This window comes from Pseudopodoces humilis, chromosome 1 (genome assembly GCF_049639895.1).
Source record: "Pseudopodoces humilis isolate 2021_Gansu_Grassland_sample_001 chromosome 1, ASM4963989v1, whole genome shotgun sequence".
Taxonomy (NCBI): domain Eukaryota; kingdom Metazoa; phylum Chordata; class Aves; order Passeriformes; family Paridae; genus Pseudopodoces; species Pseudopodoces humilis.
The window spans coordinates 105995397-106019789 of record NC_142200.1 but is presented as its reverse complement, the minus strand read 5'-3'; the positions used below and the strand labels follow the sequence as shown (position 1 = coordinate 106019789).

The 24393-nt window shown below is 40.8% G+C and overlaps 1 protein-coding gene across 4 annotated transcripts in view; it reads left to right on the top strand.

Moving 5' to 3' along the window:
* Positions 1 to 24393, top strand: part of BMPER (BMP binding endothelial regulator) — a 148407-nt gene that overhangs the window by 2371 nt on the left and 121643 nt on the right. For 2 of the 4 annotated variants that reach the window (XM_014248427.2, XM_005519053.3), the window contains exon 3: positions 22349 to 22448. The exons of the other annotated variants lie outside the window; for them this stretch is intronic. In XM_014248427.2, the coding sequence (XP_014103902.2) occupies positions 22349 to 22448 (100 nt within the window). The remainder of the gene's footprint in view (positions 1 to 22348; positions 22449 to 24393) is intronic. 4 annotated transcript variants of the gene reach the window in all.

The following is a 24393-nucleotide window of genomic DNA, read 5'->3' as shown; positions in this document are numbered from 1 at the left end:
TAAATAAAACTTTCTATGATATTTTTAAATAAAAGCCATAAACCTTAATTTGCTGTTGAATGCAATGAAAAGTATAGGCTAGAAAGCCCCGTGTTTTACAGTTTGGAATTTACAGAGTAGCTGAATTTACAGAATGTGTTCTACTTTAGGACTGAAATATCAACACACTCTGTCTCCCTATTATTATTGCTATTATTATTATTGTAAGTCCATAAAAGATGTAAAGAATTGTTTCAGACTGCCTTTTAGAAGGCAATTTTAGCAACTGTAGGACCAAGATCATCTTAAGCCCCTTGAGGTTGATACCTGTCACTCCACTGAGTTCAGCAGATTTGAAGTGAGACTCATTGATAACTTTTTAGGTAATATTGATAAAGAATACATTATTGATTTCTTCTGAGCAGAGTCAGATGGGAAAAAGGGGAGCATGGGATGTGGCGAGTAAAGAAATCAAAGGGAAAACAAAAGGGGAGATGAAGCTGTGTTTTATCATGGATCACCTTCCCAAATATGTCTGCCACCACTTTTGCTAATGGAAGCTGGTGTTAACCAGTGAGGAAGCAATTTATCTGTGAAAGAGCAGAAGTTCAGTCTTGGGCATCAGGGCAATAATGCATGAGGGTAAAACACTTGTATTTATAGATCTCTCTAGACCTTGGCTTTATTAAATCAATGAGCACCCTTTTAGTGTGCAAGCATGAAGAACTGCAAAAAGCATTGGATGTAAGAACTCTAAATCCCTGTGGTTTGCAGGGCTTACTTTAGTGAAATGGCAGCTGGGGGCATTTGGCTCCCTTCTGTGCCAGGAGAACACTATGTTTTATTAAGCTCACAGATGCCTAGTGAGTTACTGCAGTTACCTGCCCTGGCTACACTCTCTTTTATCTCTGCCAAAGGATAAGTGCAATCTGTTTCTTGAGTTGGAAGCTGGGAGACTCAGTAGAGGAGAAGGAAACCTGCCTGGAGATACTGGCTTTAATGCTGTGCAGCATCCAAAGCAGTGACTTACTGGACTGCCCGTTGCTGAAATCTTTGTTTAGGCCTGTCCCAAGGGAAAAGATCAATTTTAAGAGGTATGGGGAGAGACAAAAAAAAAGAAACAATGGGGTGATTTGTGACCAGGAGGGAAGAGAAAACCAGATTGCCTTACATTCAAGTAGAAATATTGATTGTTTAATAACAATTCAGTGAGGAACTTTCTCTGGAAGAGTGATCATACTCTTCAAGGGCAAACCTGATGGATGTTCATACTGTAAGAAGTGAGCAATTAAAAAGAGAACTTGATCAGCTGTTACAGAAAGGAAGCAATTGCTGTTAAAGGGAGGACAGAAAATTTATCAGAGGACACCTATATTAAAAAAAAAAACAAACAGTAATGTGAGTCACTGAAATTGAAGATTGGATTATGGCATGTCTTCCTTAGTGGTGATGCATTTCCATGACCACAAGCTGCCATAAATAACAACACAAGTCATGGAAATCTGAACAGCTCTGGGAAGAAGAAGAATATCTTAGTAACTGTGGATGCCCCATCGCTGGCAGTGTCCAAGGCCTGGGATGGGTGTCCTGAACAGCCTGATCTAACGGGTGGCATCCCTGTCCATGGTTAGGGGTTTGGAACTAGGTGATCTTTAGGGTCCCTCTAATCCAAACCATTCTATGATTCTATTAACTCCCTTCCAGGACTTTGCCCATCTCACAAATTAGAGGACACAGAACTGAAATGCAGGGACTGTATCGTCAAGTGTTTGACAGAACTTTGCAGACTGCCCCATGGAGCATGCGGATGCATCCTAGCAAGAGGGAATGAGAGGCAGCATAAGCAAAATGATCTCTGCCTTTCTCTTATCAGGCTAAATCATTTTGGAGGGTAAAGTAACGGGTAGTACTCTAGGAGTAAATGTGGTTACAATTGGAAGCTCATGGATTATGAGTAAGTTGCAATAATGAAATGAAGACTGCAAAGAGCAATTACAAAATCAATTCCTTTTACACCAATGGAAAGTCTTGGCAGGAAGACCAAAACCAAAAGTTGTTTTTTCTCATTGATTAGCAGAGACAGGGTGGACTGATCTTCATGGTAGGAACGTGAGCAGAAACAATGCAGCTGGAGCACATACTGCTGTCTGTGGACACTGCTTTGGTGAAAGCTTCCAGCTCTTGTTTTAGAATTTTGTTGTTAACACAAACCCCTGGATCTTGAACACAAGATGGACGTTGGTAGGGATCTCCTAGAGATAGCCAAGTTTAGCTACCAAGACAGATTTGTTCATTCTTGAGCCTTTGCTCTAACACGTGGAAAGAGAAGTTGAGATGATACAGGAGTTCACATAGAGGGTCATATGCTGGAGGTTTCATGTACAGTGTGTGGTAAGCCATTCACTTCTGAACTATGGGTAAGGCTTTCTAATAAAAAGACACCGCACCCACAGTGAGGTAGCTCTGCTTTTGGTGTCCCTGCTTGTCAAAATGTGCTGGGGTTCATGGAATAGCTCCGATGCTTGGCTTTAATATAAGGAAACAGGTAAGACTAAGGGTGTGTAGGTAGGTGTGTGTGTACATAAATACTGTAATGCTCTACATGCAAGAACTACCAGCTGAATAAGATTATGTGGGTAAAATCTTGAGTTCCCAAATTCATAGCTGATGTGTCTCAACTTAACGGTCTTAATAATGTCACAAAAATGATAATTTGTAATATCTCTTAGACAATAGTTTCAATGTGAGCTTTTACAACTACCACTCTTTGGCAATGACATAAACATGAGTGAATTTGATCTACATAGAACTTGTCATTAATTACAGCTGACTGCAACAAATGGCCATTTTGGTTTTGTCCTTTTAGAGAAAAACATAAAAGCTAAAGAACAGAATGTGGTTTATCCACAAGGAATTTCTTGTAGGACTGATGAAAGCTCAGGTCTCCTAACTCCTGGTCTAATGGTTTGACTACAAAGACATTGGTTTTTATTTCATGCACTTCCCCTTTACAAGTATATGTGGGTGATACAGTCACAATCTGAACATACTAATTTTTTTTGTGTCTCTCTGACAACAGGCAGGCTGCACAAATGCCAGGTTTTTGGTGTGTCTGCTCTCCTGAGCTTCTTCTTAGGCGTGGATGGGTAAAAGACAAATTAAAGCTGTTTTCATGATCCAGAGGTTTGGGGAAGTATGCTTTATGACTTGCTATTGCTATCTGCAAATGCTGTTAGAGCCAGAGTGCTCTGGTGTTCTGCCCACTTCCACTCTGAATGTCTTGTGGCTCTGTATCTCCTCAGAGATGCACTGTCTCTGGAAATATAACATCCTACCTTGTTTTCCATAGGATTTGAGATACTGGAAAAGGACAAAGAAGGCTGAAGGCAACTGAAAGTACCTGCTTTCAAATGCGTTCACCTTATATGCCGTTAGACACTGGAGAGAGTACTTAGAGCTGATGGGTAAAACAGATACACGGAAGTTGCACTTGAAAATTGTTTTTCTGGTTGTGCCATGGCTGAGCATCCCATTGCAGCTGTGTTTATAGCTGAAGGCTTTTCTGATGAAAGGATGGGAAATGTTCTCAGCTCCAGCAAGTTCTGTATCAGATGAAGGTAAACACTGAAAAGAAATGTTGGATGTGATGAGCAGTAAGTTAACCAACCCAACGCAGAAAAATTGTCAAAAAAAGGGAAACTATTATTTCAGATAATGGTGTGGCCCCTGACAGTACCAATACAAGTTGGAGAACATATGATTTTGACATTGTCATGCTTAATGGTCAACAGCAAAAATTTCTTAAGTCTTGTTGGCTTTGGAAAATCAAAGTAGTGAAACTGTGGGTTATGAAGATGAGTGAAAAAATTTGTGGTTTAGTCTGAATTGGTAATGATGACTATAGGTAAAAAGACATAATCTTGATGGTATTCATAATGGAGTTATATTGATTCACTTTGAGAAATTGATTCCAGTTATTAAAGGCTGTAAGACTGCAAGCGATTATAGCTGCACTACTTAATGCAAAAATTATCTTCTAAAATTATCCTCCCACATCTGTGGAAAAATGATTTTTTTTTTTTAATCCATAGGAGCACTTTGCACATCTTGTGCAGTTTGAGGAGCCCAAACATGTTGTGTATGACAATTTCAGATCTTTCTCTTTTATATGTGAAAGTTTTGGGCTGAAGGGAGTGGAGGCATAAGTATATTTCTGTTAGAAATTAGAACCAAACAAGTCTTCATAAATATGAAAACCTAGCACATTTTGGTAAGTTTGGGACTTTTTGTATAATGGGGTTTTTGAAAAGTTAGGTGGAAAATGCTATTAACAGACTGTTAAGGGAATTTTTGATTAGATTTCTTTTATTTGAGTGTCAGCATTTAAAACAGGCATGGAATATTTAAGTTCAGCTCTGGTACAAGTACGGTAAATGATCAAATTCAGCAGAGTTTTTGTTGGTACAGCTTTTTGGCTGGAAGGTATCTTACACTCAAAATAGAAGTAGGCTCACAACTGATATTATGGCATTTGCTTTCAAGAAATACGTGCTTCAACATACACGTGGAAAAGACATAAAAATGCTGCAGTCCGTCGGAAATAGGTGAAACGAGAACCTGTGCATAATTATAGGGCGAGAATGTAAAAAGACCACAGAATTAACTTAGCCTTAGTTAAAGTTCTGAGTGCTGAGTTTTTTGAAGGTGAGATGAGCTCAGCAGTGACAACGATGACAGGTGGTGGTGCCAGCGGTGGTGTGCAGAGCCATGTAATTTCATGCTCGTTTGTCATCATCTCCATGGACCCTGAACACCTTGCCAGAAGCAAGCAGGGATCCAAGAATAATGTATCCATTGGCCAGTGGTGTATGTAGTTTCAAAATGAACGTACCAAAAATGCCAGCTGAAAGGGACAGGGTAGAAGTGAGAAACTGCAAGGAAATAGATAAGTGTACCTCAGCGAACAGTGGCCTTGACATTGCAAGGGCTTTTAGAATTTTTTTTAAGAGAATGAATGATTTGAGTTTTTTACAGGTTTTTTTTGGTTTTTTTGTTTTTTTTTTTTTGTGGGGAGAAAAGGTCTTTTATTATCTTATTTTCCTCCAACATAGTTTAGAACAAAGTGAGTTGCATCAAGAAATAGCTGATAAAAGCCAGTAGTGATTTTGACAAACCACATCTAAACCAGAGCCATTTCCCCCACCTTTTCTCCTCCTCTCTTCCCTCATGCTTGTGCCTTAAACTTGCCAATTGCACCTGAGGAGTGGTAATCATATGTCTCAACCTTTTATCACCCAAATCCAGACCAGAAGGAAATAAATGTGAGCCAGAAAGGATAACCAAGTGTTGGAAATCTGAGAAAGGTTTGGAGACAGGAGCTCAGGAAACTAGAAATCATAGCTTTGATTGCCATAAGTTTTATTCAGTATGAAACACAATTCTGTAGTTTAAATTTCTGCTTTTAAATCCAAATGAGCAGGGTAGAATTTGACCTTTGCTCATAAAAAATTATGTTAAATTTGTCATTATAAGACCTAGTGTTCTGCCTAGCTTGAACTAATAAATTGGTGAAACCAAGTGCAAGCAAACCAAGAAACTGATGAAATAACTTTGACACACACATCCCTAGCCAAAAAGAAGCCCAATCCTAAAAACCATGTCCTCATTGCAGACTAAAGCAAAACAGCTACTCGATGTGCTGGGGATCTTTACCTATAGCATAGCTGATTTCTGTGGCATAGTGCACAAGTGAAAAGCACGTAGCTAGCCTGAGAGCAAGTGTTTGACATATGTTCAGTGAAGATGGCAGTGTTTTAGTACATGAGGATTCAATTGTTGTTGCTTCAAGGTATAATGCAGCCCAGATGACTTTTAGTGGAGTAGTGCATATTAAAAACCAAACAGAAAATCATCAAACAATTCTTTCATACCTATTTTATTTAATTTAATTTCAATAGTTTACATACATAAGCTACAGAGTCTACCAAGACTGCATCTTCTTTCAATTTAAATATTCTAGGTCTTTATTACTGTATAATACAGTCAGCTTTCTCTTCACCCACAAAAATAATAAACAGAGAGACAAAAAAGCCTATGATACAGTAGTGTACTGATAGTTTTTTCCCCCCATATTACTCCAAAAGAGAATGCTTTTTTGATCGGAACATGAAGGGTTCCTGAAACACAAACATGCTCCAACATGATGAAAGTTTTATTAGTCTTTTTTTTTCCCCAATTACAGATGTATGTGTCATCTCTTAAATGAAAAAGCCCAACATCCCCCAGCCCAAAAAACAAACCCTGAAAACAAAAACCAGACATAACGCCATGTCTGGTGCAGCAGGGTGTCCCATACATGCTTTGTCATAGAAACTAAAGAAATGTATGTAGGAATATGTATATATATGTCTATATGAAGGAGGTCTTCCAAGAGAGAAGTGACTTGGATCAAGACCCAGAGGTGGATTGTGATTGCTTTGGTAGGCTCTTCTGGAGGATGATTCTGGTAGGTTCAGCTGTACCTGTACATGTAATTTCATGCAAAACACCTGTGAAACAAGGCTTTGACCTGCCTGACAAACTGTCTGTTGTAGAGGATGGCTGCCCTGGCTTGATCCTTAAAGTTTCCATCAGAAATTTTGAGGAATGTTCAAGTCAGTTTAGTTCCATGTACAGATATGCCCACTCTGGTTGAATAGTATCACGTGCAATGTCTTGTCTGATTTCCTCCTCTGAGGAGTGCGCATGGATTGAGTAGTATGGTTTGTTGTGTCTGTGCCGTCCGTGGAGCTTTAGATGTTCTCTTTCTGCACCTCATATCCAAGAGCTGCCTCAGACTGTGGCACATCCATGCACAGGTATGCTGGCCTTCAGATCACTCTGCTTTGTCGTGACAATTATTTTGGGGATGTGGTACACAGTCATGTGTAACAGCTTTATGATGAAGCCTTTCTGGAAATCTGCAGGCTGGAAGAATCTATTTCATATTGTTCTCAGACCACATAGGACAGTGAAGAGTTCACTACTTGCACATTTCTAACATAGTCAGCTGGACTGAGCAAATACACACACGCACACAGTGCTGAACTGATTATAGGTCTTGGCAAAACCATCCTGGAAGAGAGCTGGTGATATGTCACTGTAACAATGATGAAGATCCAATCCATCACGTATGAAAATGAGATTCTCTTTGGTGTAATTAAAGGATCAGATAGCTCAAATACAAAAGAATATGTATAAATAATACATGGGAAAGTATGAAGGGCACAAAAATACCATAAACTAAATGGAAAATGTAATATAACTTACAAATGTCCTTGGAATGTGTCTACAATAAGCGCAAAATGGATCTGTCTAAGTTAAGACACTTTTTTATTGCCAATAAGAAGAACATTATTAAAGAGCTGGTCCAATATCAAAATGGCATTTTAAAAGCATACGGTTACCTGTATATAGCTTTTATTAGCTTTCAAGTTTCTTCCATTGAATTGTTAATGGTCCTTTTAAGAATTATGGTTCTGTAAGTGAATGGCTTACAGTGTCAGTACTTCTGCTGCTCTGCTTTGTGCTGCTGTAGAAAAATAGATATTTTTTCCCCACCAAATATCTGGTTTTATTTCCCCATCATGTTTTAATAGAAAATGTTGAGGGAAGAAAAATATTAAAAAACAACCCAAAAAAATCAAATGAAAACACAATCGCTTTATATTGAGCTTATGGTCAAATAAAAGACCATTGTGAAGAAAAAAACCCAATATTATATAAAAGCTTTTACCTGTATTACTACTGTTAAAATGACTATCACACTGGTACTTGCTTATAGTTTACCTAATAACTGGTGTGGTTACTTCCTCTGAGGCCTCTTGGCCTCTTCATCTTATGCATTAAGCTGCAGCTAAAAAATTCCTAGTCTGTTTGGCTGATCGAGCTCTGTGCAGTGCTCTGCATCCAACTGAATCAAGTGCTGAGCTCTGGGTCCAAGTACAGCATGGATCTTATCCCTTATCATCCCCAGAAGCTGACTTTGTGTGCTGACACCTGAATTTCATATATTTTTGTCTGTCTCTCCATTTATTTATTTGATTTTTTTTCTGGCTTTCTTGTTTTTCCATTTTCCCCATGTCTAGAATCTACTTGCTCTAGATGGTCGTCCATAATCCTGTGTTAAAGTAGGACTGTGTACCACCATGTCACTGAGAAAATAACTTGTCTTCATGCATTGACTATGATTTTTTGTTCTTTTTGCTTGTTTTGTTCTCCATTCTGCACATCAGCCTCCTGGCCATAGTTTTAGTTTTCTGTATTGTATCCCAGTTTTTTCAGAGAGGGAAGCATTGTACGTGTCTGCTGGGAAGTGCTATGGCAAAAGACAGTCCTGTGAAACGGCACTAGAAATGAGATGTATTTATTCTTGCGAGTACTGAGGATGAGGATGTGATAAAATGCCATGTAGAAAAAATGATGCTGAAGACCTGATGCTTTCCCAGACAAATTGCAGTCCCATTTTTTTTTTTTTTTAAATCCCTGCTTTAGGTAAACCTTTACAAGAAGCTTCAGTATTAGAGGTTGAGTAAGGCCATCTTTAACTCTGCCTCAGACCTCTGCTGACCTGCTTGCACTGCACTTTGCTCCAAACATTGTCTAGTTCACACTGGGCAGTGCCAGTCGGTCACCTGGTAGCAATGCAGCCTGAAGTATGTGTAAACCTCAGCATGCAGTTCTGAAACTTCCTGTAAGAGTTGAGAAGTTGAAGACTGCCATTTCTGCTTCTGAAAACCAGGTAGAGCTCAGCCCTGGGCAGCTCAGGTGTGCTCAGTGTAACCCCAGGCTCCTCTGTTGGCTGCAGGATCAGCTGCCCCTCTCCCCATAAGGCCAGGTATGGCTCAAATCCTCTTTCATGCCTAAACATCTTGTTTGAGGCATGGCAGCACCACCTTGCACTCCTCCATAACCAAGGGGATGCAAGCAGATGTGTTGCATAGCCCTGGCCAGCAAAATCAGATTTCTGACAGCTCATAGGCAAGAAGTCTATGTGTTTTGGATTGTGTTTCCTTGTTTGGGGTTTGGCTTTTTTTTTTTACCTGCTCCTGACATGTTTATGTTCAGTTATATTAGGTGGCTTTAACAGGAAATGGGAGTTGGAGTTGGAATCATCAAAATGTGTTCTGATGGCCAGCTAGAGTCATACATTTGCATTTCTTTTTCTATTTTGTCTTAGGATTTATTAGTGGATGAACCACCAATTAGACCTTGGTTGTCCTGAGATTGTCCCCTTGCTCTTTTTTGTGTCTGGATGTATGGTTGAGGTATGGCTTGGGAGAGATGGAGAAGAGCTGATAAATGACTGCTCTAGGGCTACATAATGATTATGATCTGACTGTGCCAGTTAATGAAACATCTCGAGATTATGTCACCTAGAAACCACTGGGGCAGGAAGGAGCCAGGCAGGGTGGCTGGATTTGAGATAAGGCTGTTAGCTGAAGGATTGCCTGTAAGACCTAAAAGACTGACAAACCAGAAGGCTCTTCTACTACAGCGAGGCTGTTGATCATTTGCTTGTGACAGAGAATAATTATTTTTTTTTCTGTATATGACACTGCACAGATGATAATTTTCATATGGAGCACTTTACCCTTCTGCTCAAACAGTCCTGGGGATAGATAGACTGGTGATACAATCTGGAAAATCTTCTTGATTCTAATAAATGAATAAAATTATTTTGGCAGACAAAATGCAAAGCATGCAAGTTCTTCACACTCTAAACCAAGGGTTGGTGGGTGTTTGCAATTGCAGTGGATAAAAAATACTGAAAATTTAAAATTGCTACACCTTAAAATGTTTGGGATCTGGTAGTGTAAGAAACCTTTTTAACAGATGCATGTTCGAGGCATAATCTGTCCATGATCTATAGACATGAAACATTTCTGGAGGAAATTGTTGATGTGGACATTTAAGATGCAGCAGGATGCACTGATACTGAAGCAGAACTTGTTTAACATGAAAATGCAGAGGAAACTGAAGAAGTCTGTGATTTGTATGGCTTCTGAGAAAATGTCTGTGTATGTTCAGTTTAACCTTCAATCCTAAAGCAAAAATCATTTGACCCAAAAATCAATCTGAAGCTGAAATTTATAAAATATCTAGAACTTGAGGCTATGATTGTAAGAAATTTGAATGGTTTAATGCACTTGTTGTTATGTGAAGTGTACATATTTGCTGCCTAAAGCTTTGTATAATCATTTTAGTATAAAAGGAATATCTTTGATATCATTGGGTTTTTTTTTTTAAATAATTAAACCAGTCCACATACAGGAACATACAAAGGTAGGAGCCAAAAAAGGGAAAAAGGAAACAAATCATGTACCAGAAAAGGGAGTTTCACTGGAAGGCAGCCATTTGGAGAGATGAGTAGGCAGCTCCAAGCCTGTTCAGTGGGAAAAAGGACTGCTGGTGGGAGAGGATGTGGATGTGATGTGACTTCAGGAGAGCTATGCATGGCTCTGGAACCAGAGGTTTAGAAGGGTTTGAAGTGTCTGGAGAATTAATATGACTCCTGTGTGTTTGTACACACCCTGTGGCTGTTCCCATTGGAGGATTTAGGTTAACACACTGAGCAGTGCTGAGGTTGGGCTGCTGGCCCAGGCAGCCCATGCTTTCTGTCTTGTCTCCTCCATGGAGAAGACAGCTTGGAGCAGGAATTTCTTAGAGTCATGCTGAGCAGAGAGCTGACTGCTGAGTACAAGATCCTTCCCTGAAACCCCCGTCTCTGTTTTGGGGCCAAGCACCTCATGCTGTGCCATTCAGGGTTCACTGCTCTGACCTGGGTGACAGGAGCATCTGCTTCTATATCACAGAGCTTTATAGCTGTAGGCTGAGGGAGAACAGCAGTTTATTGTATAAAGCGGTATGTCGAGAGTCACTGATGAAGAGGTTAGTGATCTCATCTTGGTCAGGGAATTTCCCTCTCTTCTCCAGGGTAGAGAACTGCGTTTCAATTGCCCATGTAAAACACAGCAGTGTGGACAGCCTGGATGAAACAGTGTTTCTCTTCTAATCCAGACCCGGCTGTGACTTGGCAACAAGGACTTTCTCTAATTGCAGAAGAAGGTCCACTTAATAAAAAATTAAGTTTCAAGACCTCAAGTGGATACTTTTTTAGTTTTCATCAGTTCAGCTGCAGGTTCCCTGTTTTACAGGACACTTGAGTCCCCCATCATAAAGAGACCTTCTTTTGCTAAAGGTGTGAAACTCTTGTATTTCAGATCATCTTTCTGCCTCTCCTTGCTGTCCAGGTGGAAGGATTGCTGCCTGAGTTCTTGCTCAAAGAGAGCAGTGCTGTCCCACACAATGAAATCATGTCTGTCTGCCTTCAGAGCACTGTGGACTTTGAGCCAGGCATAATCTGTTTCCTGACATTTGAGTCTCATTAATTGGGTTAACAAGATGCTATCTGCACTCCATACTTATGTAAATAGAACCTGCTAGCAAAGATCTTAATGGCACCTGATATATCACACTGCCTTTACATCTATCAAGAGGTACCACTGCAGGAGTCACTTCCAAAAGCAGGTTGTGTTCTTGGTCCCATGGGTCCCTTTATAAGCTGTAAGAAATGCTGGTGGTCAAGGCCAACTGTTCAGATGTCTTTCAAGTGTCCCACTGGTGACCAAATCTCACTTTGTCAAGATGACAAATGAGTTGTGCATACCCTGTTCACCTTCAAGCTTCGCTCTAATGTCAGCTCCATTTACTTGTCAGAAACAGGTATTTTTTTTACTTCCTGCAGTGCAAGTGGGGCAGGGGAAAGGAAGGAGTGAAGGGAACACAGGCTGAGGAAAAAAAAACCTGCTTGTATGGCTTCTATTCAATGTATTATTATAGTTGAGATCTGCAAGCTTTGGACATACCAGAATCTGTTTGTTTGTACATGTGCAAAACAGAAAGAAGGGAATTTGCTTTTCAGAAGTGAGAACTGTCCCTGCAGGGCTACGATTATGCAAAAACATGTTTTAACCACTGGATTTTTCAAGAAGAAAGTGGTTGTGCAAGATGAGTTTCTTATTTTGGACAGCAAATTTTTTCCAGAGCACCATTTAAAAATAAGTGTTTAATTAACAGGGTCTACCCAGAGCGTAGGGGATTGTGCATGCGTCTGCACTGAAGAGCTCAGCTCAAAGCTCTGAGCTCTCATGGGTGGTTTCATTGACTGCAGTGGTATTGTTATGTGGCTAAGTGATCGCTGCTGTGATTGAGGGCTGTTACATCTCACCCAAAAGGAGCCATGGCCAGGCCACAAAATATGGTCAAAGTCAGCTCAAGGACTGTGAAAGTGACATTGACAGCTTTGGCTTTTAGTTTCTTCTCGATGACTTCCATATCGCTTTTGCTTAGTCCACAAGTCAAAATACACTTTTTCTCCTATTAGCTACAGTGTTGGCTGAAGGTTTGAAAGTCACAATCTTACTTAATTTGGCAGTGTGATTAATCACAACACAGGAAAGTTTATTCTACCTTTCTTCTTTGCATCTGATGGAAGCAAAGAAGTTTCAGTAGATATGAAGTAGAAACACACAGAAGTGAGATGTGTCAAATGAAACATCATGGTGTCAGAAGTTTTTCTGACTAATTCTCCCATGACCTTGAGCCTTCCTTTGCTGGCAGCAGCTGGATGAAGACAGCTTGAGGGTGATGCCTGCCGTGAGTTGCCCATTACCCAGGATTACCACGGCCCCTACGAGATTTCACTAGCAGCCAAGCAGCAGTTGCAGCAAAGAGTGAGCCTTTGTGAGTAGAAGGCAGCATTAAAAGACCCTGAAAGCTTTTGCCTCCTCTGAGGGGTTCTGCCTGAAATGCTCCTTTTCCTTTTCTCTTCCTGCTCTTCTCCATACTGACTGACAAGTTGGAGGCTGTGCCTTCTCTCTGCAGACTGCTGTGAATAACCTTTTTTTATTTTCTAAAACCACTGCGTAGCACAGGCAAGATCACGTAAGAAAACAAATTCAGGGTCAGTGCTCAGTTTCCTTGCAAGTTCATTAAAGCAGCAGTGTCTGGAGGCCTTTTGCCTAAATAATTTCATAATAGAAAACAGACTCTTGTTGCTTCTTTCTTTTGGGCTACTATTTTTATTTGGTTGTTGTTCCTCAAGCATTTTGGTCCTATTTCAAAACTGACTTTAATTAAATGAAGAGACTGGGTTTTTTTTGGTGCTTTCTGATTTAAAAGCTGGACTGCAAAACTTCTAGGAGTCCTCTGGATTAGGAAGTTACGATTGACAGGGATTTTCCTCTCAAAATAACATTAGAAAACTCCAAAGTGTAGCTTAAACATTTGAAAGAAAATAAAAAAATCCCTCCCTTTTCTCTCCCCCAGCTGAGATCTCCTGTCGCTGCTTCTGGCATGCATCACATCTTTTCGGATACAGTATCATGAGAAAACTGTCACTTGGTGATGTATTAGGGTAATATATCATGAGAGCATCGTTTCTTTAGAGGATATGGGCAGTAAAAGACATGATTCTGGCCAGACAGAGCAGCAGGGGACCCTGCTCTTTTTCTTTCCTTTTCTTTAATCTAGCCCTGTTTTTGTGTTGTACAGAAGTGAGTTTCTTCATGGGATATGACTTGTTGCAGAGTAAGTTAGAAGGCCCATTGGGCTTTTTAATGTCTTTAAGAAGTACACAGGCCTCAAGGGCTGCTTTGTTCAAAGTTTTTAGAACAGACTGAAGCCCAAAACTAGAGCATTTGCCACTGCTGAAATCTCCAGTGTACAGACTGAGTAAGCAGGCTTCAGACAGAGAAGGTAATAAAGATGCAATGACAGGTAACTATTGTTTGGATAATATATTTGTAGATTTAGCCTACCAAAACGTGATGAAATTATTCTTCTTTTAAAAGCAGTCAATGCATCTCTTTTTGATAAATATTAAATGAAATTTTAATTCACAACATTAGAAGAAAAAATAGTAATGGTCAGTATTCAGTCTCTAATAGAAAATATAGTTATCCAAAAATTGGAATTCTGAACTGATTGATTTTGATTTTGATGTGCTTTGATTTTGGTGTCTTTTTATTGTTTTAATGGCTTTTTTTTTTTTTCTCATTGACATTATTTTCTGAAAAATAACACTGGGTAGTACTGGGATAACATTAGTAAAGAAACAAAAGTAGAATATTGTTAGGGCACTCTTTTGATGGGCAATTTTTGAGATGAGCCATGACACCATGGTTTGATCTAAAATTTGCTGAATTCAGATGATTTCTTAATTTGTTTTAAACCTTTGGTGTAATCTGCTTTGCCCTCTATGAAATCGCTCGATAATTCAGGGGTGTCAACTTCAATGATTTTAGGACTAGAATTTATTTAGGGTGTTTCAGACCAATTTTCTTGGCAGACTTCTCCTTCTCCAAGCCATCCTATGGCACTTACGGGGGACCAGTATGCTCCAGGAATTAGAACACTCAGGACAGTAATTCTGTTCCACATCTGCTGACTTCAGCTGTGTTTGGTTGATGAAGCTCAGGTAGTGGAATCTTTTATGGCCCTCAGCTGCCTGTCACTTCTCCACCAGCTTCAGTCAGGATAAACCTGACCAGGACTAAGCTGGACCATGCTTTCACCATCACCCATTTAGCTGAAATTAGGTTGGGCAGTAATCATCCAAACGGTTTTGCTGACTGATGTGTGTAGCTGAGAACATTTAGCAAGGGGTAGATCATAAACTCACAGGGCTGGGTTAGTAAGCTGTAACCTTTTATAGCAGCATGGGTACGGGTTTGCAGCTGGAGCTTCAAATTGACAGGTATTGCCTGTGACTACCTTTTTCTTAGTTATTGTCATCAGATTTAGGTAATTGATAATTAATTCAAACTCTTCGTTGATAAAGTAGAAATATAATCTTGTGAATTCAAATTCACAGAAAAAGGTGTGAATTTTAAAAGTGTGCATCTCATGAAATACGAAGGTGTGGTCTCCCACCTTGTGTGTAACCCCTCCTTGAAATCTGGCTCCTGGATTACTCTGGGTATTTTTTTTGCTGCGGTATGAACTGCTGGGAACTCGTGAAGACCCCATTTCTTATTGCTAGAAGGCTGCCACACTATTCTGTTGATGGGCAAAGAGTGTTGCCTATAACTGTGCAGCTGAAGAGCTCTAATCTGAAGCTGCACGTGGAGGTTGAGGTGGAGACAGGGAGACTGAGAGCTACTCAGTCAGGATCCTGCTCTGCCTTTCTCACTGACTCAATCTGCAGTTACAGTAATTGTGTCTGGCCATGTCCATGTCATGAGCTTTGTCCCTAAGCTCACTGGAGCAGGGATGTGCTGCAAAACATTTGATGTTCTGGGACCCTGACCCCAGCTGCAGCCTTAGTATTAATGCCAGCAAGTGCAGGAGGAAGAGAGGGTGCTTTCTTTTCACCAAATACTGGTGCAGAGGGCTGCCATCAGGGAGTGTTGGGATTGCAGCAGGCCACCAAAGTCACTTTCATCATGCTGGTGAACATCATTAAGCACAGTGAAAAAAGAAAAAAAAATCTGTTCAGTCTGTAAGGGGTTGTGAGTGATTTGTCCTGGATCACTTGCACATACTCATGTCTTCATCACAGTAGTGGGGAATGACCCATTTGAAGTGAAATTTGGTGTCATCTTTCAGCAGGGCCTTTGTTTTAATCATCTTTCCTAGGGAGCGGGGAGAGCTCGAATTATGAAGGGGGATGGTTGATTCTGGCCGAGCATCACCACAGGGAAGGCTGCAGCCTCCTCCCTGCTCACCCTGAAAGGCCAGATAAGCTAAACAGATTACAGGGATGAGGGGGCAAATTGGAGGCAACCTAGTGTTCTGCTCAAAAAAGGAGAGACTGTGAACTGAACTAAAATACTGTCATTTGTATCTAATGCAATTCATGCTGAAATCGTGGTCATGCTCTGCCACAGGCAAGGACCTAATGCTGAAGTACTGAAGTGTGTTTGGCTTCACTCCTGTGAATTGTCCCATTATAATTTTATGTGCTTTAAATAACAGAACCTTTCACTTTATGAAGCATATGCCTTGGTGTTTGTCAGTTTATGTGGGCAAATGGAGAGAACTCTATCATTTTCCAGAGAAGAAACTTCATATCATAGGGAAATATTTTTCCACCTTGAGTTTAGAAATGCATCTAGTGTGCTAAACCATTTTTTACTGTACCCACAAAATTTGTTTTGCAAGGGAAAAAAACCCCAGCAGATAATTGGAAGAGAACGAGGGAAATGAGACCTTATTCTCACCTTCCTTGACAGTGGCTCAAAGGGTCTGCAAACATCTCTTCTTGAGGAGTGGTGTCTCCTCCCTGAAGCCTAATTGTGTGGCTCTTGCTCAGGTAGAGAAAGGCTCATGGAAGACAGCAGTCCCACAATTTTAGCAGGAATCCCTTGCTTGCATCAGCTCTGCCAATTAAAGGGAGGTTTGTGAATCAGACCTGAGACAAAGAGTGCCAGGCAGGAGTGCCAAAGAAGCAAGGGTACTATTTTCAGAAAGAGCCTCAGGATTTGTCTAGACTGTGAGTTAAGCATGTGTCTGAGCCTGTTCTTGAGCTGGCCCAACTTTGGGGTTGTTTGCACGTAAACATAAGTGCAGGCCCAGGCTTGGGAGCTCCCAAGCTTTGCTGAAGGACAGAGCCTGTGGCCAGTGCCGACCCAGGCCTTTGCTCCTTGTGGCCCTTGTGGTGTGAGTGTGGCTTCTTGTGCGCTTGAGAGGATGCTCTGGCTGTGTGCAACACCTGGCAGAGAGCCCAGCAGCATGGCCTAAGAACATGGGGCTGATGGCATGTGGTGGGAGCCTGCGCTCGAGCCTGCCCTTTGCCTTGCGGTGGAGAGGCTGCCTGTGTCAATTGCATACACTTGTTTCATTAATTTTGAATGGCTCTTTCTTCTCCTGAGGTCACATGCGTGTATTTGAAAGCTCCATCCCGAATTCCTCGGGGGTAACTTTTGCCATTGTTTGAAAATTGTTATTGTTTTCACGGGTGATCCCACAGGCTTCTCCTAGCAGAAACTTAAGGCCATCCTGTGCTACCTGGTGAGGAGTCCTGTTAGAATTACCAGTGGGACTGTGATGAATAATGGTAAAAATAGAATGTTTTCAGGTTTAGTCATTAATGGTAGTTGGTATTTCTACCTCATCTGTCTCTCTTGCTTTTATTATTTTTCTCTCCACAGCATTTTTTTTGGTTAAATGAAAGTTTAAGTAGCATTCTTCCCATTCGGTATAAATAATTAATAACCTCAGGGTATTAGAAATGCAGTGCAAGCTTCCTAAAAGCATTTTCAATACCTAAAAAGAAAGAAAGAGAGGAAAAAAAAAGCAACCCCAGACCATCACTGTGGACATCTGGCCCCCTGAGAAACATCTGCAATGTCTTCTGCAGCCAGCTGTTACAGCACAAGAGAGGGCTCAGAATACCATTGGTGGAAGCACTCCTTGGTACAGTCCTGAATAAATGAAGCAGACTCCTATTACTTTTTTTTTTCCCCCTCTTGAAGTCAAATCCAGGTTGAAAAGAGCCATCGTTCTGGTGGCTGCTGTGAGCCGGCAGGAGTCCAGTGGGGAACCCTGTAGAAAGTTGGCTGTGGCTTCCAAGCTGTGGTTTGGCACATATCCTCTCCAAGATCTCTGCCAAATATTCAGACTCCTTTTTAGTGTGTGTGTTTTTTTTTTTTTTTCTTTTCATGTTGGCATTTTATTTAGCTGTACCATATGAGTTTAAGACTGTTAGTTTGATATAATTTGTCTCCAGAATGGGCTGTTTTGTGTGGGGTTCTTTGATAGAAGGTAAAAATATGAGGTGTATGTAGAAGGTGAACAAATTGCGTTGAGAGGAGGTTGTAGTAAAGGTAACATGAAGCAGTAACAGTGATATTGGGTCTGGTTAGTGTATCTCTGCTGTGAGTGAATTTGACATCACTACTGCATGCCAAGTTAAGGAGACCCTTGGTTGTCACTGACAAAGTGTGGGAGAGGGGAGAAACATGGACACCCAACAAAATTTCTAATCCTTTCCCCAGATGCATTAAAACATGAGTTCTCCAGCAGCTGGGCTTGGTGAGTGTAGTGAGGAGTCCACGGTGACCCTCTAGCACTTCCCTAAATTTTCCTTTCCAAGGGAGTCTGGGATTCCAGAGTGAACCCTTTGCTGAGCTGAGCACTGACTGGGGAGTTGCGTCAGATGCAGCAGCATTGTTCTGGATCAGCCTGACCTCTTTTAAAAAAATACGTATTTTTCCAACACTAATAGAAACCTTAGCTGAGGTTCTCTCCCTTTCTGTGTGTGTGCCTGAGCACTAAATTAAAAAAAAAAAATAATCCCAGATGTGAATCTATAAACCATCTGTTTAAAATAACTATTGTGCAGGACTATAATTAAAAGTTATTTATTATGAATCTTGGGATCCTATTATGGATTTGACTGACTCCCAGGTTTCTGACTTAGCAAACGGTTTATATATTTATGGGCCATGTGTCTCTTCCGCACTTCTCGGTGCCAGAGTGCATGTCCTTTAAACAAAAGGGGAAAAAAAAATCCCCTACCCTCCCATAACTGTTGGCTTCTGATTGTTGCAGTCTAAGAAGTTTTCTCTTAAGAACAGCAAAATTCAAAGTATCTGAGAGCTTTCAACAGATTCAGAGACGCTGTTGACAGCACAGATGGAGGCTTGGTAATACAGCTCTCCTGCATGCAGCTACTTAGCGACTTTCTAAATGTATGGCTGGGACAAGTTATGATTACTGGGGGTAGGAGGGGGACGTAATTGGAAGGAAAGGATTTCTTGCTTAAGTCCCGTTTGCTCTCAGCCTCCACTTTGCCCTTGTGAAATGGGAGGGGAGGAGGCAGCAAAATTGAAACAAGCAGATGGACAGTAGACATTAAGAGCAGTGTTTTGGGCAACTGGGTGAAGGAAAAAAACCCAGCCTCCAGATGACAATTAGTCTTTTGTTTTATTTTTGTACTTTTACACCCAGTGGGCCCAGGAGATCTGCACTGGATAATGCCTGACTGCAATAGACTAAACAATGATTTACCAGCCCTGCTTTATCTGCTGCAGGCCTGTGATGGATCAGCATGGTACATTAACCCTTTCCTCCACATCTGCTGACTTTGTTTTCCACAAGATACAGCACTGAGATAAAACAGCAGGACTTTTTAAAAAGAATTTTGGGATAATAGTAATAATAGTAATAGAAGTAGTAGGAGAATGCACTTCCCTGGAGCTACATTCATCTCTTCTTACTTCAGGAGGGATTTTGCCATGAGGACTATGCCAGGGCAGCAATATGTTGCATTTGTGGCTTTACTGTATGTTTCTTTAGTAAAAGGCCCCACAAGCAGCGGTGGGGCTGCACTCCTGAGTGATGCTGTACCTCACACCCTGGAAGAGCAGCCCAGCCCTGATGGCAGGGAATTAGGCAGCTCGGGATGACATCTGAAACAGCCTGTTTTGGAGCTGTCTGGGCCTTGCCTATAACAAGCTAGAGACGATGAACACCAGCTTTGCAAATCCTACCCTGTTTTAGTGCTTAGCTGCTCTTCTTGTGCTGGCAAATATGGGATCTATTTGCCTATGATACATGGAGCTGTCCTTTAAGGCAGGAGGATGCAGCTTCTCCCCCAAGGGACAGAGCTGAAAAAAGAGTGCAGTGGGTGGTGAGTGGGGAACCTCCTCCCCACCTGTGCTGTAATAAGTGAGCTTTGAGCCAGTGATCCCGGTTTGCTGCCTTCCACATCCAGAGGCAATTCAGTGACTCATCTCCTGCTTTCTCCACAAGTACCCTTGCTGTAAGAACCAGTGACTTGTGGGAGAATGAAGAACAAGCCCCTTTCTGCTGGAGCAAGGGCACTGAACAGCAAATAGTTCAAAGTCTACTGAGACAGACAAAGGAAATGTGAATCTGTAGCCTACTGCTTAAGACACCCTCCTAGGGGGAAGGGCCCTTCAGTTCCTGTCACTGCACTGTGGACCACTAATATTCTTCATGTGGAACAGCTGCTTAATGCAAAACAGCCCTTGGCATCAGCACATGAATTCCAAAATTTTCCCTCCCAGAAAACCTGATAAAACCAGCAGCTTTGCTGGTGATAAGGAAAGAAGAGCAAGACCCAAATTTGGCTGGCCCAATTATACCAAGCTCATCACTGGAGAGAATTTTTCTGATTTTAGCAATGTGGGGGAAACAGGAGGCTTCTACTGGGAAAAATAACTAGCAAGTTTCTCCTGTTTGAAATGTGTGTGTTGGGGTCATCCTTAGGAACTCCTTGCATTGCCTACAACAAGAAACCATGTCAGGATGTGCCTAAGGGTGGAAGGAGGCAGACAGCACTCAGGGGAGAAATTGCCTAGGAAGCCGGGATACTTGAGGAATTTGTCCCAGTAGTCCTCTGGGAACCAGGGATTTAATAAAAATACAGAACTGTGTTATTTTTGTTGTCCCTCTTGCTGCCACCTGCAACAATAATGTTGTCCTTTGAGGAGGGAGTCCAATATGTATCTGCCCACTGGCCCTCCTTACACACATCCAGCCCAGCTAGGTAGGTTCTGAAGGGCACAGGGCATCTCTCTTCTCTCAGAGGTACACAATGAATGCTGCAGCTGGGTCAACCATGTTCTCCACAGGAACAAACCCTAAACAGGGTTTTGCCTTTCCTTCACACCCACTTTCACCAGGCAGATTTTCCCACAGATCAAGGTAGTGGGGCTGATAGGCTTATTAAATCTTTCCTTAAGCAAACTCATTAAAGATAATCAGATCTTCGAAGAACCCTTTAAAATACAGACTGTAGTTGAGTTGGTAAGCTTGACTGCTGCTCTTCAACAGACTTTACGGGGGGGGCACCACGTTCCTGTAATGGGAATCAAGATTCCACTGAGCGCTTTAAAAGAGATATTGAACCAGTTGCAATTCTGCGTTGTGGCTGCTTTGTGCCAGTCCAGAGCTACAGACCTGCCATAAATTCAGCTTAAGCTGCTGGTTAAATTGCATTTATGGTTGCTCTGCAGGGCTGGAGTGATGCAGAACAGCCAGCATGTAGCAGTGACCTGGCTTTTTACAGTAAGCGTTTGTGTTGCCGCAGCTGCGCTTTAGGGCCTGATTCTCATTTGCTGATTTCACACTGTCTTGGTGAGAGTGAGTCCTCATTTACACTGATAAGACTGAAGTGCCTTTATAGCTCCCATCAGATCAGGCAGTGACTTTGAAGTAAATAAACCTCTGATTTTAGACAAAGGGCTGGAGTGTAATAAAAGCTGTGTGTTATTCTTCACAGGCACCTTGAATGAGGCCACAGGGAGCAAAATAAAAAGACTGGAAAGCGCAGCTTCTTTTTCGTTAGTTTTATGATTTACATTTTTCTAGTCCTTTGATTTTTTGGTCTCTAATTAAGTCATAAGATTGGGTGAGGTGGATACTTGCACGTACTAGATGGCCACCTGTGTCACCTAATGAACTGAGCTACTAATTATAGGTGGAGGTGACTTCAGAGGGCTACTTTAAGTAAGGAATTTGAAGTAGCAAAATTTTACTAAAAGAAACACCCAAAGTATTGTTTTCTGCACCTATTTAATGGCAGGGATAACCAAAAGGGTTGACACCACTGGGGCAAGGTAGGCAATAAATGGAATATCTCTGCTGCCTGCTGTTGCACACCCTCAATTGACACTCCTTAATGTGGTCAATGTGCTCTTTGGCCTTGGGAAATCACTGACTTTTTGCCATAGCAAGATGACACTATAATGTACAGTGACCCTGTCTGCTTCTGGTGTTTCATTGATTCTCATCATTTTGGGGAGAAAGATGAATTACACTAATCATCTGGTCTGATATAGTACATAGTAGCCTCTTTTAAAGAACCTCTAGATAAAATTGATTTTCTGCATTGGCAGAATTTTGTCTTCTCTGAGGTTACCACCTCTTTCTCTGCTGTTTGTCCTTCTGTCACTATGAGAAGTGATTCCTGAGCAGTGCAGTTCATGGGGCAGCTCCTCAAGACCCCGAGGGTATTTTAACAAGCACATCATGTAGGTAGTTGTTCATTTAAGTAACATGGATTTCTTCAGTGCATCACATTTGCTGTACAAGACTGGGAAGCACTCATGAATTACTGTCAAAATGGGGTTTAAACACCATTTAGTTGGGTTCCCTGATTATTCAAAGACTCTTTTCTACTGTGTTCCTTCAAGGGAAGAAAGGTGTATTTAATCACAAGGACCTCTCCTGAAGCAAAAGAGCAGACTACTGTGCCCACATTTTATTTTCTGAATTGCAAGAAATGGTAGCCTTGGGTTTGGTGTGCTTGCAATAGCTTTTGTCTTTTTTTTTTTCTTTTTTTTTTTTCTTTTTCCAGAATAAGGAAGTGACGTGCAAAAGAGAGAAGTGTCCAGTGCTCTCCAAGGACTGTGCCCTCGTCATTAAGCAGAGAGGAGCTTGCTGTGAGCGTTGCAAAGGTGCCATTCCCGTCCTGTCATTTTACCCTCTTTTTAAAATGTTATCAGTGTACATTTAGGTTCCCAAAGATAGGACTAAATTTGTACCTTCTCAGCTGGACTTGGCTGTCACCAGAGGCTAGAAGAGGGCAGTAACCATAACTGAAATACATATGTGTACAAAGCTGAGAGAAATACATAAATTCACACATTTGCAATTATTAGTTCTTGCACAGCAACAATCTTTTAGAAGTACATCTTTATTCTTCATCTCTATCTTGTCAGTTTTTTAAGAGTCATCCCCCTTCTAATGTTATCAGAAATATTTTAGGTCAACATCAATCTGCTAGTAGTCACCGGTCAGTAAGAGTCTCTTTAACTTTTTATGTGGTTGGACAGAATAATACTTCTGAGTAATAAAGAGCAGGGTATTTATCCATGGTTATTCCTCTTTCTCCTCATACTGGAAAAAAACCCGAGCAATTTTATTAATTTTATTAAACATTTCCTGATTCAAACAATAATATTGTAGACATTTTTATGAAAGCACAATAAGCTTTCCAAATATTATACATTTATTTATTGACCAACATTGTATATTCCAAGCTGTTTAAAATAAGATAATGATCAAATAATAATAAAAAAAGTGTAAGCATGCATGGCATGTATCTGCTATGTTTAACCACATGAAAAATATGCAAGTAGATGAAGCTGAAAAGTAGTCTTTTTTTTTTTTTTTTATATTGATGCAGTAAGTAATACGCTCTAAAGCACTAATTTTGTTGAGGGACTGCTTCCACAATCAACGAAGTGGCGAATGTAAAATTCAGACAGCTTTATTTTATTTTTCCTCTGTCATTTTTAATTCTTCACTGGTGATTGTGTGGGATTGAGAGGGAGATAGGGTAGGATAAACAGTTGGGAAATAAAAGAATTTCTTGCATTCCCAGAGGAAATACAAATGCAGGAAAACAGATTACACTGAAATTCAGATGGAAGAGACATGATGGATATGTATTTTTCCTGGAAGGTTGCAGAGGTGTGTTAGATGCTGTGCTTATGATTTGCTTCTGTGCTGCAGCTTTGGAATAGTTTGGCAAGCCCCAATTCAAGGATTTGTCTAGAAACATGACACTTAAAAGAGAAGGAAATGAACTGGAAAAAATATTAAAACATTACCAAAACAAGAATTTAAATTACAGATTTTACATAAATTACATGTAATTTATTTCTTTTGTCAAACTGTGTTTAGTGTCAGCTTTGTAGGAAAATGTTGCTAAGTGTCGGTTGGATTAGGGTGGAGTTTGATTTTTCAATTTCATAATGGGATGTGTATTTGCTCAATGGTCTGAAAATTCTATATACATACATATGCATATGTGCATGCATGCATGCAAAATGAAAAGAATGAATGTTTCAAAGCTGAACAAACAATATTTTAATTCAAACAGTATTTTTATTCAGACTCCTTTTAAGATTTTCTGTTTATTCTGATTTGGGGTGGGTATCTACAGAACATTATCGATAGGCTTGAGCCTGGCATCTGCAGGTTGGTATGCTTGACATCTCTAATGGGATAATTAATAGAAACTATTGAAAAATAGAATTAGGACACACATGGACACTTGAGATAGAAGAGGGATTAGTTAGCTAGGGTCCTTTGAATGTATCAATGGACAGAGAGATCCCACTAGTAGGCATCCAACAAGATCCCTCACAAGGAAACTGCTGAAGAAACTAAGCAGCCCTGTGTTTTTAGAGATACTCTTCTCATCAGCAAATAAGTAACTAGTGTATGGCTGTTTTCATAGTAAAAAAAGGTTGCCAACATGTCCTTGCAAAGATCTCCATTTGTCAAAGTGCTCAGAAATGATCTAGAGAAGGGGCGAAGAGGGACAGGAAGTTTGCTGCTGGTGACCTGATGTCTGTAGCACAGTAAAGCAAGAGGATGGACTGTGAGGAGCTG